Source organism: Typopeltis vanoorti, chromosome 20 (assembly GCF_054136105.1).
Source record: "Typopeltis vanoorti isolate ZY-2024b chromosome 20, IOZ_Tvanoo_1.0, whole genome shotgun sequence".
Taxonomy (NCBI): domain Eukaryota; kingdom Metazoa; phylum Arthropoda; class Arachnida; order Uropygi; family Thelyphonidae; genus Typopeltis; species Typopeltis vanoorti.
The window spans coordinates 99,498,410-99,515,202 of record NC_143568.1 but is presented as its reverse complement, the minus strand read 5'-3'; the positions used below and the strand labels follow the sequence as shown (position 1 = coordinate 99,515,202).

At 34.4% G+C, this 16,793-nt stretch overlaps 1 protein-coding gene across 3 annotated transcripts in view; it reads right to left on the bottom strand.

Annotated features, from left to right (window-relative positions):
• The window catches only part of LOC150095705 (uncharacterized), a 338,480-nt gene that overhangs the window by 49,381 nt on the left and 272,306 nt on the right, over window positions 1–16,793 (bottom strand). For all 3 annotated transcript variants that reach the window (XM_090410275.1, XM_090410277.1, XM_090410278.1), the window contains exons 17-18: window positions 12,170–12,284; window positions 1,609–2,016 (exon numbers count right to left, since the gene is read on the bottom strand). In XM_090410275.1, the coding sequence (XP_090266401.1) occupies window positions 1,609–2,016; window positions 12,170–12,284 (523 nt within the window). The remainder of the gene's footprint in view (window positions 1–1,608; window positions 2,017–12,169; window positions 12,285–16,793) is intronic.

Here is a 16,793-nt window from a genome sequence, read left to right as displayed (position 1 = left end):
TTTTACAACTGACTCATTATAGCAGATTCCTGAGCAACCACACAAGTAGGTTGTAGTGGATACTTTGATATGAATTCCTCTAGAACAAGATTATTTCAAAATTTGGTAATAACATGTGATAGTTTGTTTATAAGAGAATTATGATGTTTACTATAGTGAGAGAGAACTGTATAAGTAGTTTATAGATGAAGTGCTTAGTTTTATATGTGAAGGTATTAGTCCTGGATGACCTTCAGTAATCAGGCATTCTTAAGACCAGAGAAAGTTGACAAGGTGCTAATGTTGAGAATTGTAGATGCCACAGGAACTAACTATACTAAAGTACTCACAAATCAAAATGAAGTATTACAGTTACAAATGTTAGAAATCTGACAAAAATACAGTGAAAAGTATTCAACCTTTCGAGTTATGAGATTAGTAGATGGGAGGTTTTGACACAAATGCATTTTTTCTGATTAAGTTTTCTTTCATTTGTCAGGAAATGTTAAGTAGTCAAAAAGTCAGTGAAAATTCTAAAATTAATTTGCATGCTATCAGGTATATCAGAAAATCAGGTATATGGTTCATTCTATTCTGCTGATTACTAAACTTAATGTAGCATTGTTTTCACTTAAGATCTTACTATACCTTGACCAAATCTCACATCTGGAATGTACATGTGCACGCACGCACACGCGCGCGCGCGCGCACACACACACACGTGGACGAATGCACAAAAACATTAAATTTTCATGATACATTTCAAAAGAGCAGTTCAGCTAATTGATGTCACTCCCTCTCTTCAGTACCTGGTCTCACACATAGTTCCCAAATTGTGTTCTATACAAATATTTCCATAGGTGCTGTTCAACAGAACTGAGGTCCATCGTTTCCCTTCCCATTTCTGCTATATTTACAATCAATGACACAAGTAACAGTGACTCAACATCCATTAACAGTTTAATTGCTAACTCACCAAACCTATTACTTCCATTTTCACCTGTTGTTCAATCTATGGCTGTTCTCTGAAACAGCCTTCCACGAAGTATTCTTATTCTTCAAAAACAATTTCCACCTCTACAGAATGAAGACCAAAAGATTTCTACTCTTAACCACTGCTCTCACATGGCATCAACTGAGTGTAGTTTCTGAAATCTGTTGTTGGATATATAAGTTACTAGTAGAATACGAAAAAAGACTTCTCAGTAATAAGCAATTTGATGTATGGACTGATTGCAGTAAATCTATGCAATGGTCCTGCAGAGGTAAAGATTCTGTTTGTACTTTCTTGGTGAGGGCAAATGTTGATGGATTGGGGAAAAAAATCGAGTCGGGCCACGTATTGATTCACTTTATGTGTAACATTATGTAATGCATAGAAAGAAATCACTTTCTGTTACTTCTTCAGAATGACTGATGGTATGCACACAGAACGGTCTTAATGATATTATTTTCGCTTAAGTCTTTCTGGAAGTTTTTGTTTCATTTTTGTAAGAAATATTTTACAGTAAACAATATCTTTTTTTTTTTATTTTTAAGGTGGGATGTTGCCAAGTATTGGGATCTAGGTAGAATGGTTACTATCTGTAATTCCAGTTTATAAATAACTTTATAAACTACTACAGTTACCTTGTGGGTTGCCAGCTAGAAATCCTTTATTTTGAGAAATTCCTTTTGTCCCTGCACTTGCAGCACCTGAAATTGTTCCTCTGATAAGATGATCACCTGAGCCACTAGCTTGTAAGATTCCTCCTTTTACTATGGGTCGTCCCTGACCTGGAACGACAATTGTGGGAGCAGTATTTACAGATTGGCCATGAGAACGTGAATGGGTTACTCCTTGTCCATGAACTGCTCTTGGTCCACCTGTAGTACACATGGCACTTGTAGTACTATTAGGAACAGAGAGTCCAGGACTTGTCTGATTTGGACTAGATATACTATTCATTTGAGGGATAGAGACAGAAGGTCCAGAATTACTTCGCAATATATTATTTCCACAGAGAGAAGGTTCTAAGCATTTATCTTCTGGTGCTCCTGAAAATAATAAAAAAAGTAATAAACTAGTATTTTTATAACTAAAACATATCAGTAATAGGGAATTTTAATCAGTCACTGGTACAAGCAAGAACAAAAAAAATAAAATAAAATAAAACTAGTTTCACAACACCTATAATCTGGTAGCTTCTTCCCATTTGTTCAAAATAATGGTAAAAGAGTTTCTGAACTGGTTTGAACGTGGTGCACAGATGTTGAGGGATGATATCTGGACACTGTTTTCATTATAACCATTAGTCAATGAAATTTTTATTTTTATTTAATTCCAACAAAAGGGAATCAGAAGAACACACTGCATGAGTTCTATGTATGAGTTTTGATAACACCTATCTTCTGTGATTGGATGACTGCAAAGGATGGATGGATGGATGGATGGATGGATGGATGGATGTGTCTACCAATGAAGGAAGATTTTTCTATGAACAGAAAATTCAATACTGGCAGTAGAAGTATGGATTATTTAAGGATTCAGAAAAGAAAGAAAGAATGTTTTTGGATACAGACTCAATCAATTTGATACAGGACCACATGGAGTTTATTTATTCAGAAATTGTAATAATTCTGACTCAGGGACAAAATCAAAGCCAGATACAAGGTGGAGGAGAAATGGAACCAAAGCGTTTACTTTCCTGATGTTCCATAATATAATCAACTAAAGCTGGTGATAAGTATGTTCATTAATAGAAAAACTACACCAATAAATTATATTTTTCCTACATTTGTTAACCATCTAAGTGAATAACAATATGTATGCATGTTCCTTTAAAATGAACTAATAAACACTACTTTTCAAATAATACTCAAATTATAGACCTTAAAACAACAACTTAAAAAAACAGTCTTAGCCAAGAGCAATTTGATATATCTCTATCCTCAACCAGATAGCCTAATTTAAAATGAAAACCTAAACTGAGAGGAGACATCTACATAGCCTTTAAAAGAATGCAGAAAATCTACCAGGGCTTCTGACCTAATGTCCAATCCTCACCTCATGGTGCGCCCTGTTAGGTATCTACCTGGATACTGAATGAACGAGGACAGGCTGGCAATTTGAGATTTAGTGCACCAAATAATTGTGTTTTAATTGGCTTAAACCATAATATAAAATGATGACAGAATTTCATGTTGGCTGCGGCATCACTCATTTAAACAAGGACCCTACTGTTTTCACCAGGAAACCAGGACAAACAGCAAAAAAGTCAGCTACTGGAACAAATCCTGAAACACACTCCAACTCAACATTACCAGAGTTCAAGATCAGTACCATCAACATAAGAAGCCTGAATGGCAAAGAAATGGAGCTAGCTGAGGAACTGGATAAGTACCAGATTGACATAATAGAGGTGACTGAAACAAAAAAGACAAAAACTGGTGAGATATTTCTGAGCAATAAATACAAAATGTTATATTCAGGAAATGACAATCAAGGGAAAAAAAAGGAGTAGCCATAGTATTCAACACAAAATACGAGACTAATCTTCTTGAATGGCAGGCAGTCTCAAGTAGTGATGTGGACAAATATAAGAATGGGGAACTGGATATTGAGACTTATTTGTGCCTATGATCCCACAGAAGGTTCTAAGGTAGAAGTGGAGGAATTTTTTTGAGGCTTTAGAGAAAGCAACTGACACAATGAAAAATGAAAAGTTGGTCCTAGTTGGCGATCTAAACTGAGTAGGAAATGATTGTCAGACAAACAAAAATATTTTGGGAAAATTTGGAGAAAAGAACACAGCTAATAACAATGGCAAATACCTGCTGGATTTCTACTCAGGACACAGACAGATTATAATTCAATGTTCCAACATAAAAATGTGCACAAATTCACATGGAGAGAAGATGCAAGGAATAAGAAAGTCTCATTGACTATGTTATTGGGGATAGTGATGTTTTTGCACTGGTGCAGGACACTAGACAGTACAGAGGATTTGAAATTGGAAGTGATCACTATTTAGTCTTAAGCAGGAGAAAACTGAATTTCATATCTGAAAGAAGAATATGTAAGAAAATTTTAAAGCAAATAAAAGTTGAGCAGCTTTCAGATGTAAACTGTAGACTAAAATATACAAAGATTATTCAAGAAAAAATGAAAGAGTTTGTGAACAGGAAAACCAAACCTTGGAGATTGTATGGCAAACCCTGAGGAAAAAAAAAAAAAAATTGATTGATTCAACCAGAGGGGCATGTGGTGAGGTTGTCTGCAAGGATAGAAAAATCAGAACTCCATAGTGGATACAGGAAGTTAAAGAAACAGTAAAGAAAAAGAAGAAAGCATATCAAAAGTTCCTGAAAAATAAGTCAGCTTGTGCTCTTAGAGAATGCAGAGACGTGTAAGAAAGCTAAACACTGTGTAAAACTAGATAAACAAAAGTCATGGGAAGAATTTGGTAAGAATATAGAAAAAAAATATCTAGAAGGTGACAAGATATTCTGGAGGTTGTTGAAGCTCAGAAATTGAAGAAAGAATGCTATAGGAGGAATTACAGGTCATAAAGGTGACATAAAAACTGGTGGAAAAGATATTCTTGATGTATGGAGTAGTTACTTTGTAAAATTGCTAAAGGAAACAGTGACAGCACAGTGGTAAAAAAACACTCAAAGGGCATGCACATCAGAACTATCCATACTTGAGTAAAAAAAGCCATCAGAAACCTGAAATGTGGAAAGGCAGCAAGAGTAGATCACAAGTTTCTGGTATTCGACCAGAAATGCTCACAGCATGGAGGTATAAAAGTCTTGCAGTGGCACACTGCATCGTTCGGACTGGACAGAGGGAGAAATTCCAGATGACTGGAGTAAAACTCTCATAGTACCCATATAAATAAAATAAAACTGAATGTGACATTTACAGATATATTTCCCTACTGAGTGTTCGTGGTAAGATTTATGCAAGTATACTGGAGAGATGGTTGAGAAGGATTGTGGAAGAAAAGCTTGAAGAACAAGCTGGATTCATGCCAAATAGAGGTTGTCAGGATCAGATTTTCACTTTAAGACAAATAGTTGAGAAATCTTGGGAATATAACAAGGATCTGTATTTAAGTTTCGTAGATTTGGAAAAGGCATATGACAAGAGAGAAGCTATTCAAAATGCTATAGTTGTATTGGTGTCAGTGGGGCATTATAACAAGGAATACTTAGTCTTTATTTGACTTGTAAGTCAGCAGTTGAAGGAATAAATCTGGTGTCAGACAATATTTGAAGAAATGTTAGAATTAGAAACTGATACAACAAGCAAAAGTATATTTAACAAAATAAATTCATTTTTCACATCCAATGACTAACAGTGGCAAAACTGTTGGAATATGTACAGATGGTGCAGCCACAATGGCAGGTCGTTATATCAGTGTTGTCTCTTGAATAAAACAAATTGCAAATTTTAATACAATGATTACTCACTGTTTCATACACAGAGAACATCTAGCTTCTAAAGAAATGAGTCTGGAATTACACCAAGTAATGATGGTTGCTGTAAAAGTTATAAATTTTATAAAAGCAAATGCTCTTAATTCAAGACTGTTTTCTGCTCTTATGAAGAAGTTGGTGCCAATCATACGTCATTTCTACTCATACAGAAACTAGATGGCTGTAGAGAGGGAAAAGTCTTGCTCATTTATTACAATTAAAAACAGAAGTCGAAATATTTTTAATGATAAAAAATCCAACCTAGCCATTCATTTCTATGACAAAAATTGGATTGCAAAACTTTCATATTTGGCAGATATTTTCTCTGTTCTAAATCAGCTAAATTTATCTTTACAATGAAACCAGTCTAACATTTTTACTATGCTAGGTAAAATATTGGCAGTGAAAATAACTGCATAGATGAATTCAAAGAGTATATTCAGATGTTTTTTGAAATGTTTCTGAACTATTCACAAATGATTTCAGACTACAATTTTAAAGTTGATAAACCACACATAAATTCTGTAATTATATGTCATCTCCAGAGATTAATTGAAAAGTTCAATAAATATTTTCCAAATAATGAACTTGATTGTAGAAAATTGTAGATTCAAGATCCAAATAATAACTGCAGAAATACAAATTTATCAATATAAATGGCACAAATGGCAAACACATTGACTGAGATGAAATATAGGAAGAATTAAATTCTGTTTTTAATCCTTTCTGAGTGCTGTATACAATCCATTAAGCCTCCAACATGATGTCCTCACAGCACTTAAGCCTCTACACATGGACACTAGTGGCCTGTATGTAGCTGTGGTACATACTACATACTATGAAAACAAAGTACTTACCACAGCTACATACAAGCCACTAGTGTGGTTACGCTATGTAGATGATGTGTTTGCTTTGGCCCCATGGATAAGACACTTTGGTTGCGTTTGTCAGCTACCTAAACAGCCAACACCCCAAAATCCACTCCACAGTAAAAAAAAGAATCTAACAACTGTTTACCATTTCTTGAGACACATTAATCACCTGCCTTTCAGATGGATCACTATCTTTTTCCATTTACAGACAGCCAATACACACAGGAAGATACCCACACACACAATCTCATCATCATCCAGACCAACAATATGGTATTTTAAAAACACCTAGAGCCAGAGCCATTTGTTCTAACGATACAGCTCTGTCCACAGAACTCAAATATCTGTGCCATACATTCTTGGCCAATGGCTACAATCCCTACAAAATAGATAAAATACTACATGGGCCCCATTACCCCTCCCCTAATACACAGGAACACAACATCATCAAATTCCTGATATATACCCTCAAGGGGTGTACAGGATATGATAGTACTACTATATGAAAGATTTACATCATTACTAAACTTCCTATCTACAATTTTCCTCTAAATCAGCCTGTTAGCTGTCAAGACTCCAACATTATCAGATCTTATATTTATCTTCTAAGGCACTTTTTACTGTATCAATCCACCTATATCTTGGTCTTATATCAATCCACCTATATCTGACCATACCACCTGAAATTAGCTCTGCTAGCATATTCCTGGATGCTGACAGTGGCAAGTTCTTTCCTAATATCCTCATTTTTAACATGATATTGCCAATGATGCCATTTCATGCCCTAATCTTTCCCAGGATTCTCATATCTGCAATCTAGTCTTTGGTCAAGTGTTTTTACTTCTAACTCAGCTCTCAGATCCATAAGTTAAAATTGGCTTGAACACTGTCCTGTATATGGCTAATTTCTCTCTTATTCCATATAAATTTATTCAGTTGACTGCCTACCATACCAGCTTTGTTGATTCTGTTGTATATTTCCATATTTGATTTACTATCACTAAAAATCATGCCTGAGTAGCTGGAATGTTTTACTTGTTCTATAAGTTCTCCATTTGCAATGCAGTTGATATTTTCATTGCTTCTGCCTATTTTCATTGTCTTTTTAATGCTGACCTTCATACCATATCTACTACAACAGTTATTCAATTTAGTCAGGGAATCTTGCAGATTTGTAACAGATTTATTTAGAAGTATAACATTGGCTGCATAAAGCAAAGAGCTGAGATTAACATTTCCGATTTTGATATCAGGTTTAATACCACTTTCCTTCATAACGTGATCCATATAGATAATGAATAACAGAGGGGATAATGTACATCCTTGTCTCACACCAGATTTAACATTAAACCATCTTCCTGTACTTCCTTCAATTCTAACTATTGACTTACAACCAAGATAAAATAAAGACTAAGTATTGCTTAATATACCCAGTTAACACCATATAATCATAGGGGTTCAAATAGCTTTCCTCTTGACACTTTGTCATATGCCTTTTCCAAATCTACAAAACTTAAATACAGATCTTTGTTATATTCCCAACTATCTGTCGTAAAGTGAAAATCTGATCCCGACAACCTCTATTTGGCCTGAATCCAGCTTGTTCTTCACCACGCTTTCCTTCCACAATCCTTCTCAACCATCTCTCAAGTATATACTTGCATAAATCCTACCAGGAACACAGAGAAATACCTCTAATTCTCACATTGTTTTATTTCCCTTTTTATATATGGTACTATGAGAGCTCTACTTCAATCATCTGGAATTTGTCCCTCTGTTCAGGCCTTCTGAACTATGCAGTGCAGTCACTGTAAGACTTTCATACCTCCATACTTGAGCATTTCTGGGAACACAACATTATCATTTCCGTTCCCTATGTCAGAGGTGCATCAAAAGAGATGTACTGATGAAGCATGGCCTTTGCACCACATTCAAACCTCTTGGTTTGAATGTGGTGCAAAAAAATAGCTTTCCTCTTGGCACTTTGTCATATGCCTTTTCCAGATCTACAAAACTTAAATACAGATCTTTGTTATATTCCCAACTATCTGTCGTAAAGTGAAAATCTGATCCCGACAACCTCTATTTGGCCTGAATCCAGCTTGTTCTTCACCACGCTTTCCTTCCACAATCCTTCTCAAGTATATACTTGCATAAATCCTACCAGGAACACAGAGAAATACCTCTAATTCTCACATTGTTTTATTTCCCTTTTTATATATGGTACTATGAGAGCTCTACTTCAATCATCTGGAATTTGTCCCTCTGTTCAGGCCTTCTGAACTATGCAGTGCAGTCACTGTAAGACTTTCATACCTCCATACTTGAGCATTTCTGGGAACACAACATTATCATTTCCGTTCCCTATGTCAGAGGTGCATCAAAAGAGATGTACTGATGAAGCATGGCCTTTGCACCACATTCAAACCTCGTGTTAAACTAGCAACTCTGATTCAGTGCTTAAGAATAAACTTCACCCGCGAGCACACCATGGAGTATGTAAAGTTCCCTGTGACTATGACTTGGCCTACTATGGGCAAACAGGGAGATCAATTAACATCTGCTTGGAAGAACATGTTTTTTTTTACAACATTAGAGGACACCAAAATAGGACTTTAGATCATTGGTCCATTACAATTGTATTGTTTCACTTACTCCCTATAGAGTATACAAGTTGTGTTGTGCACTGATAATGCTGATTTGAAATTAAGCAAAATATAAGCAGTTAATAAAACATCTTTTGATGAAACTGTTTGGTGTTAATACTGTTAAAAATAAGTCATGAATAACTGCCAGCACCTAAGCTTTTCTGTTAGATTAACATTAAGACAGTACCAGTGCATATGCTATTCACATTTGTGTGTGTGCACGTGCGTTATATGAAGTTCAGTTAGATGTTTCAGAATTATATTTATTAACTAAATTTTATGTTTGAAGCTATTTAATAAAATCTTCCTCACATATATTCCATCAAATGATTTTTACAAGTTTAAAAATTAAAATAATCGCAGGTATTAATTACCGTTAACATTTCGTTATCAAATCGGCAAATATGCCGATTTGATAATGAAAGGCATGTCTGCTGAAGAGGCATATCTTTACTACTTGAAAGAAATGCCAAACAAACCCCTGGGTGGTTGATGTTCATTGCCCATCATGTTTATGGAAGGTCTGAAGTAGCTGTTTACGCAGTGTCCCCAGAAAAGGTTTTGGGGAGTATCTATAGTCCAGATATTCAACAGTAAAGTCATCTCCTTGGGAACACCATTCACAACTCAGATCCCTTTTCAAAAAAACACATAAATACAGTGGTATCTCGCTAATCCGAACCTCTTTAGTCTGAACCCTCCAGTAATCCAAACTGGGGATTTGAAAGAAAAAAGTTTTATTTATTACATATTATTATTTTGTGTATTATTATTATTTTTATTTAATAATTATTATTTTAACTATTATTATTTATTTTATTATTATTACAGTAGAGTATTTTTTCACGTTGTCGATTGTACGGTTATACTGTAGGTCTATTTTGATTTATTGTGTGTTCACGTTTGCTTGGGAAGCTGTCGAACCTGAAGCAATTTGAGCATCATGGAAAAAACTGTGGCTTCTAGAATTTACCAAGATAACTACGGTGATACACAAAAAGAGGAAATTCAAATCATGCATAATTTGGTTAAAAATATAAATCCAGATGTTGAAATTTCACAAATAAATGTTACGGAATGGAAAAAGAGTAACACATAAAGAGGCAGTTGACAGCTTTAATGTGTGTATAGAATGGGATAAGCAGAATGATACGCCATTCCACAAAATTTTATTGCTAACGAAGCTCCGAGAAGAAGCATTCGAAAAAAGTTTAGCTTCGAAGAAGCAAAAGAAAATCAGTGATTTTTTTACAAAGAAATAAAAAAAACTTTGTGTTATTTTGTGAAACTATTTTTTTTGTGGATCGTGTACAAGAAAGTAATATTTTTTACACAAATTAAGTTATGTACTGATAGCTTTTTTATTGCAGTTTTATTAAATCAGAATCCTCAACAATACATTTACATACAAACTAAATTTTTTACTAAAATAAACTTATGTACTGTATTATTTTTTAAGTTTTACATTGCAGTATAGTAGCTTTTTTTTCTATCAGATACTACATTTATTTACAGAATTAAATTGATGTACCATTAGAATCTGATTATTTTTGTCTTAAATGCTAGTTATTGTTCTCTCTTGGGCGAAAATTCGCTAATCCGAACGAGCACGGTTTTTATTAGTTCGGATTAGTGAGATACCACTGTATCCAAAAATAAAAATTCCTTGTCTCAATCATCTGCTATCACTGTTTCTCTCCTAAGTCTGATAAGCATTCTGACCTTTTCTACTATTTGTCTTTGAAGTCTGATTATCGACAGCACAAATGCCCAAACAGTAAAATTATCGACAGCACAAATGCCCAAACAGTAAAATTATCATGCTTGGGAACTTTAACGTTCATAACTCAGACTGCCTTCCTTTCTCCAATTCCAGTTATCAAACTGAAAGTGACAGATATGCTGTTGGCAACTATCTTTCAGAAATTGTCACTTAACTACCAGAATACTGACAATTATTGTCCACTTTGCCAACAAACTTTACTACCATTAATGGTAGTAAAGTAATACATTTACATTACTTTATTACATTGTCGTATTACATTACCGATAACCGATAAATGTAATACAACATTAATATCAGTTCTTCACTTGTGACCTCATTCAAGTCTCCTTTCCTGCAGAATACCCTTCACCCATCCATTCTCTTATGTCCTTTGGCACTATAATATTCCAATTCCCTGTGTGTGTTATATGAAGTTCAGTTAGATGATTAAAACACAATCATCTTATTTCATGCAAGAAAAACACCTCACTTCCTCTCAATCTCTTATAATACTATGATCTCACATGATTATATATCTCTTCTTGGACTGACTGACATCTCTAGTATCTTATCACATAAGCACATCCTTCTCCACCTTGGTCAGCCTGGTTGGCAAAGTGGGTAGTGTATCCACTCTCCAACCAATAGGTTGCAGATTTGAATCCCATTATGGGCATGGACATTTGTGATTATCTTCAGGTAGGAGATGGATTTCATTGCCCAGTGACTTACTTATAGGATGCTTGAAAAGGTTCCATGTTTGGTCTCTAGAGCAAGGTTTCTGGAGTATTCAAAAATAAATAAAAAATTACAATATATATATATATATATATCTCAAGTTGATAAAAATGGGGAGAGGGAAATACTTAGCCCATCTATGGTACAAATGTGCTATAAATTTACTAACAACATTTCATGGTTGGGAACCACAAAAAAATTTAGTGTCCTGTCCCAAAAAAATTAAGTGTCCTTTCCCCACTGAAGACGTTGTCTGTGGACATTCTAAATCTGCATTAACAAAATTCACACTTTCAGTTGTGCACCAAAACTCAGTCTAAAAATGCTTGTTGCAAATAAATTGATGATTCTGTCCAGTCATTTTCTTACAACTGTTCTGTTTTCACCTTAAGTTTACTTTATAGGTATATTTCTTTATAGAGTGGAGAATGGCGGCAGCAGTTTAGCACAACAGCACCCAACTGTTGGTACCATTCCCCCACTCAAGATATAAACATACAAGCAAACCTGTTTGCTGTCCAGCTTCAGCATACTGGGCCAAAGCGCCTTTACTCTTGGCTACTTCACCTCACACAGCACCAATATGTTATAGGTTTGTGCTTCTCATGCTTGGAGTTAATTAATGAAATAAAAAAAAATACTATTTATAAATTGATTAAATTATACAGAAAATACATCAAAAAATTCAAAGAAAATCTTTGTACCTAAGGTCTTTAATGCATTCCCATCTATCTTTTGTCCTTCTTTTTCCAGTTTCTCTGAATGCATTTTCCTCATCACAGATGTAGGTGTAAATGCAGCCACTGTTAGACTTAGTCCCTATAAGGTAAGCATTTTGTATGGATACTTTTAAAGTAAATATGAACATTCTATTAAAAACTGAAAGTCCTCACAAACAAAATACAGTTGACCCTTGAACAAAACAGGTTTGAACTGTACAGGTCCACTATACGCTGATTTTTTTCAATAAATATATTGGAAAAATTTTTGGAGATTTGGGATAATGTGAAAAAACTCACAAACAAATCGAATAGCCTAGAAATATCAAAAAAATTAAGGAAAAGTTGAGTATGCTATGGATGCATAAAATATATGTAGATACTAGTCTATTTTATCATTTACTATCATAAAATATATACAAATCTATTCTAAAAAGTTAAAATTTATCAAAACAGACCATGTATGGCATCGTACATTTGAAGTTGCAAGAAATGTAAACAAAGATGTATCATTAAATAACAAACTGCATAAAATTAACTGTAGGACATACTATACTACTGTAATAATTTTATATCTACCTCCTGTTGCTATTGTTGTGAGCTCAAGTGTTGCAAGTATCTGCTTAAAACACCATGCGATGCTAATACATTTCTCCAGCATATTGTGTATTGCAGTAAAAAGTGATTGCTTGTGGTTCTTGCATATTTTTCATTGTGTTTAGTGCAATACCGTAAACCTTGAATAAGGCCATAGGATCCATATGAGTGCCACTAGTGATGCCGGAAGTGCTCTCAAGAAGCAAAGAAAAGTCATTACGTTACAAGAAAAAGCTGAATTGTTTGATGTGTACCATAGATTGAGGTCTGTTGCTGCGATTGGCAGTCATTTCGAGATAAATGAATCCAGCGTAAGGACCACTGTATATAAAAAAGAAGAGGAAATTCATGAAGGCATTGCTGCAGCTATGCCAGTAGGCATGAAAACCTTGCACTTTTTGCAGAATACCTTTTTATCTCATACTGAAATGCAGCTTTTATCTGGTGCAAGAATGCTATAAGAAAGGCATACCTGTAGACTTGAATATGATTCAAGAAAAAGTAAAGAGGTCATTATATGACAACTTAAAGTAAAAGGAAGGTGAAGAATCTAAACCTGAAGAATTTAATGCCAGCAAAGTCAAGATAACAGGAGAAGCAGCTTCTGCCGACCAAGAGGCAGCAGATGAGTTCCCAGACGCCATTAAGAAAATCAGAGGAGAAAGGATAGCTACCTGAAAAGGTTTTTAATGCAGACAAAAGTGCCCTGTTCTGAAAAAAAAAAAAAAAAAAAAAAAAAAAAACGCAAAGGACATTTATTAGTAAGGAAGAGAAGCAAGCATCAAGATTTAAGGCAGGAAAGGATAGGCTAACTCTGCTGTTTTGTGCAAATGCAGCCAGGTTTAAGATCAGGACTGCCCTTATCTATAAAGCTGCTCAACCCCTCTGTCTGGAAGGAAGGAACAAAGATAAACACCAGCTGCCAGTCTTTAGGTAATACAACAAGAAAGTCCAGACAACAAGAACATTTTTTCTGGATTGGTTCCATCGATGCTTTGTCCATAAAGTCAGGAAGTACCTTACCAGTAAGGGACTGCCTTTTAAAGTTCTTTTGATATTGAAGAATGCCCCCTAGCCACCAGAACACCATGAGTTCAATACCAAAGGGTATCAAAGTAGGCCACGTCTCTCATTCAGCCTATAGAGCAGGGGATGGGGAATCATAAGGATCTTTAAGGCTCATTATACATGGTACTCTATGGAAAGGGTTGTCAACACTATAGAACCCCAATAGAGAGAACATCATGAAAGTCTGGAAGGATTACACCACTGAAGATGCCATTGTTGATATAGAAAAAGCCGTGAAAGACATCAAGCCTGAAACAATAAATTCCTGCTGGAGAAAACTGTCTAGATGTTGTGTATGACTTCACAGGATTTACGACAGAGCCAATTGAGGAAATCATGAAAGAGATTGTGGATATGGCAAAAGAGGTTTTCAAATTATGGATCGTGGAGAAATTCAAAACCTAATAAGCATCACACCAGAGGAATTAACAGAAGATGATTTGGAGATGAGTGCTTCCAAACCAGTGCCAGGAAACGAATTGAAATTAGATAATCTAGCAGAAGGGTTCCAATTTTTCAAGACTGCTTTTGAGTACTTTTACAACATGGACCCTTCTATGATATGACACTGAAACTAAATCAAACGGTTCAAGAGGGATTGATACTGTACAAAAACATTATTAGAGAAATGAAAAAGAAAAAAGTCAGAGAAATTATGATGCATTTTTGTAAAGTTACACAAAGCCTATCATTTCAGCCTATCACAGGTGTTTTTTTTTTAAATGTAACGTTTCCAATACTGTATTCTGAATATGACTGTAATACTGTATGCCATAAAAATTTTATAATGATTCATTCATTAGTGTATATGCTAGGCTATGACGAAGCAAGCATACTGATTACACTAGGCTACCATAAAGCAGTCATATTGCTGCTTCATTATCAATGAATGAATCGCTATACCTGTAAATATGAATTTCTTTTTCACATTATTTTTCATTGTGGATGTCTAGCATTAGTAATACATATAACATCTACAGTGTTTTGTATCACATAAGACAATATCGATGCAGTTACTGACAGACAGACGATTCAGCCTATAAACAGACAATGTAAACTTACAGTATCAATAAATACAGTACTGTAAATGTACTTTCTCTTCCTTATGATTTTCTTAACGTTTTCTTTTCTCTAGCTAACTTTATTGTAAAAATACAGTATATAATACATATAACATATAAAATATGTGTTAATTGACTGTTTTTGTTATTGGTAAGGCATCCAGTCAACAGTAGGCTATTAGTAGTTCAGTTTTTTGGGGGTCAAAAGTTATACACAGATTTTCAACTCCATGCAGGATCAGTGCACTTAACCAGCATTGTTCAAGTTTCAACTGTAATATTAAATGTTAAATAATTTCAGTTTTTTTGGTTCAAAATGAACCAATTGTTGTGAGGGAAAAAAAAAAAAAAAAGCGAAGTACATGTTTCAAAATGAATTATGATATACACTAAATTCTAACAAGTTGTACATACATAACAAAGATAGCAAGCAAAAGAATTTCTTGAATAACAAAATCAGACACAATGAAAGAGTTCTCATGGAAACAACCGAAAGAGAACTAAAATATCAAACTATATTGTATACAAACAGTTAAAAGAACTTCGTGTTCTGTAGGAAGTTTCATTTCCAAATCAATCCCAAGGTTAGACTGGTTGATGATTCCTATTATTATTATTCCTGATAATTTTTTCCCTGTTTGATGGAATTAAGGAAATATGCTATTCAGGATAAGTATTAAAATTTGTTGAATACATTAAAATTTGGGCAGTAAATTCCAAACTAGGAAATATAAAAATTATCCACAGTATTTGTGGATAATTTTTAAGTGAAATTGTAGTTGAATAATGAATGGTGTCACCATACAAGAATGCTTTTATATATTCCCCCCCCCCTACTACAAAAGAGGCATAAAACCTATATACATAGGTAATATGATGGGGCCATGTGTGGGGGCAAGCGATCAGAGAGAAGAAAGGAATGCGTTTCATGAAAAGTTGTAGGTTTATAGATTTGGGGAGAACAGTATGGAAGACTTCAAAAGGAAAGAGGAATATGGAATGAAGGAAGGAAATAAGAAGTGCATTCAGTCAATTTAAGAACTGAATGTATTTCAACATGTCTGCATCATGCAGTGTATCTTTCTAGAAAGAATGGTAAACTTTTTTTTTTTTTTTTAAAGCACATGTTAAAATTGCTCAGTCAGTATTGACAATATCCTTTGGTTGGAAAAGACCTGGATTTGAAACATCTAGGATGCAAAGAATCTTAATAATGTCATAACAGTACTTCAGAGGATAAACCACCTTATGAAAAAAATAAAAAAAATTATTGAATGTATTAATTAGAGCACAAACTACAACTATGACAAGCACAAAGCACTAAACTAGATCACTGTAGAAACAATTCAAATCGTAACTAAAGAAACTGTCTTAACACACCATTCTTTATGGGTTAGATAAGTATGACTGGGACTAGCAGACTATGCTCTGGATACTCCTTCACACATAATTAAATGGAAAAAGACAATAGTGTGATATAGAAGTTGCTATATGTCTAAGCAACTATTTTTGGAATCAGCATCAACTATGAAGCACTCCCTCAACAAGTGTGGCTGCATTAACTTGCCAGTGATCTGGGTTAGTCATCCTGAGACCAAATACAGGAAAACCTTGCTTAATGCGATTAATTAATCCATCAATTAATGCACACTAAGTGAAATCACGTTAAATATAATAAACAACAAATAATTACAATTCATCCATCAGTTAGCATAAATTTGAAAAAAAAAAAAGTATAAGCTATATTAGAGGATAAAATCAAATGTTTAAATTTTTATTTAATATCTAAACATTTGACTGAGCTTTTTTTTTTTTTTTTTTTTTTACAAAAAAGCTTAGGTGAAGATGTCTGAATAGTGTTCGACCTTTTCATGTTGTCATGC